At 33.2% G+C, this 1588-nt stretch overlaps 1 protein-coding gene across 1 annotated transcript; it reads right to left on the bottom strand.

The window, feature by feature from the left end:
• Positions 1–252: 252 nt before the first annotated feature.
• On the bottom strand, positions 253–1258 carry RNASEK (Ribonuclease kappa). Its single transcript, XM_017182715.3, has 3 exons — positions 1062–1258; positions 818–937; positions 253–747 (listed from the first exon to the last, which is right to left on the bottom strand). The coding sequence occupies exons 1-3, from the start codon at positions 1128–1130 to the stop codon at positions 649–651; spliced, it is 288 nt and encodes a 95-aa protein (XP_017038204.1). The 5' UTR covers positions 1131–1258; the 3' UTR covers positions 253–648.
• Positions 1259–1588: the final 330 nt, after the last annotated feature.

The raw sequence follows: 1588 nt of genomic DNA, 5'->3' as shown, positions 1-1588 counted from the left end.
CAAAAGATCGAAACCTCAAAAGAAACCAAAACCATATTTTTGTTCAGTGTTAACATTGTTTTTTTTTTGTTGGGCGGACGCATAAAACAGGATAAGCACATCTGTCAAATTCAAATGTTTATATTCTATGCTAATTAATCAGCATATTTTGATTTTTAAATTGTCTTCGGTAGAGTAAAAGGAGTCCCTGCCTTTATAGTTGTAATGAAAACATCCTAATATTACTTAACAAATTAAGTGTATTTTTTAATCTATAGTACGAAGCAAAACTGTAAATACATTTTATTGACATCGATCGAAATGATTTAAAATGACATTTTTACTCAATATTAATGACAACCACAAAAAAACCGTCAGTTGGATTTTTTTTTTCGAATTCACTTATTAAAGTGGGAATGTATTTTATGGGAACAACGAAACAGATTAAGTTCAAAAGAGGATAACTAGGTTTGGCGAAATATTACACATTTTAATTAAATAGTTATTTAATGACGTAACGTGTGTCAAAACACAAAAAATAATAAAAATAGGTTTAACAAATATCTTGAACCAAACATTTCAATACTATTATTGGTCAGCGCTGTATATGAAGACCAAAAAGCTCTACCACATAAGCCATAACAGTGACACTGAGGTGATATTTTTTAATTAGTTGGCAGTCACTCTGCTATTCATATAGAACTGTTGTGCTGACAGCAGTAATGTCAAAACGTATATGCATGCAGCAATCCAGCAATTGTAGGCGTTCTGAAAATTTTCAAAATTCCGAATTAAAATGTGAACAGTAGAAATATCACCAGTCCCAATAATAACTAACCTGTTTGTACGCTCTATTTGCGGCTGTATAAAAGTCCTCCAATGAATGGTATTCCTCCTCCAGCGGCAAATCCTCTATAAGAGCCACACTATTTATGTAGAAAAATAGGCCCATGAGCACCTAAAGAATTGAAAAAATTGCTCTTATTATCAGACTATAAAAACAGAAACCTTGTGACCCTTAGTGGTGTGCAAATGAATCAGGAAAGTTATGTATATACAAACATATGTATACATATGCTTACCAGTTGGACAATGCCCCAAACTGATATTATCAGTCCGCACAGGGACAATTTGGGACCACAGATTTTCATCTTGACGACTTCCAAAAACTCAGCTAGGCTCTCCAAATATTTTTTATCTGCGGCACGGAGACTTTTCTGTCTTCGAAGTTTTCTCTTTAGCCAAAGTCGTCAGGTGAATATCATGTGACCAAATTTCTGTGTGACCATGCAGCATTATGAAAAAAATGTAAAGTCCGTCAAAGTAGCATCGATGCGTTCGCTTCGGTAAGGAAAGATGGGAAAAGGAACACGGATGGTATATTTTTCAATTTGTTTATAAATAAATCCTAAATCCTTAGTCCAGGTGTGTACTTAATAATATTAAATAGGAAAATTTAAAGGCATTGCAAAGAAAAAACCGACCCGCTGTGACTTTGTAAGTGCAATAAACAATTATATTTACCTAGCACTATAGAGGGAAATTCAATATAATAAACGACAGGAAAAACTTTTTCATTAAATGTCATTATGACAAGGCTCATTATATG

This window comes from Drosophila kikkawai, chromosome 2L, assembly GCF_030179895.1.
Source record: "Drosophila kikkawai strain 14028-0561.14 chromosome 2L, DkikHiC1v2, whole genome shotgun sequence".
NCBI lineage: Eukaryota > Metazoa > Arthropoda > Insecta > Diptera > Drosophilidae > Drosophila > Drosophila kikkawai.
This window is presented reverse-complemented; position numbering and strand designations above follow the sequence as displayed.

Excerpts from the sequence above, each read along its gene's own strand:
- RNASEK (XM_017182715.3), bottom strand. The coding sequence starts at position 1,130 with ATGAAAATCTGTGGTCCCAAATTGTCCCTGTGCGGACTGATAATATCA. Across the intron at positions 938-1,061 it reads TTTGGGGCATTGTCCAACTG|GTGCTCATGGGCCTATTTTT; the intron begins GTAAGCATATGT and ends TCAATTCTTTAG. Across the intron at positions 748-817 it reads CAAATAGAGCGTACAAACAG|AACGCCTACAATTGCTGGAT; the intron begins GTTAGTTATTAT and ends GAAAATTTTCAG.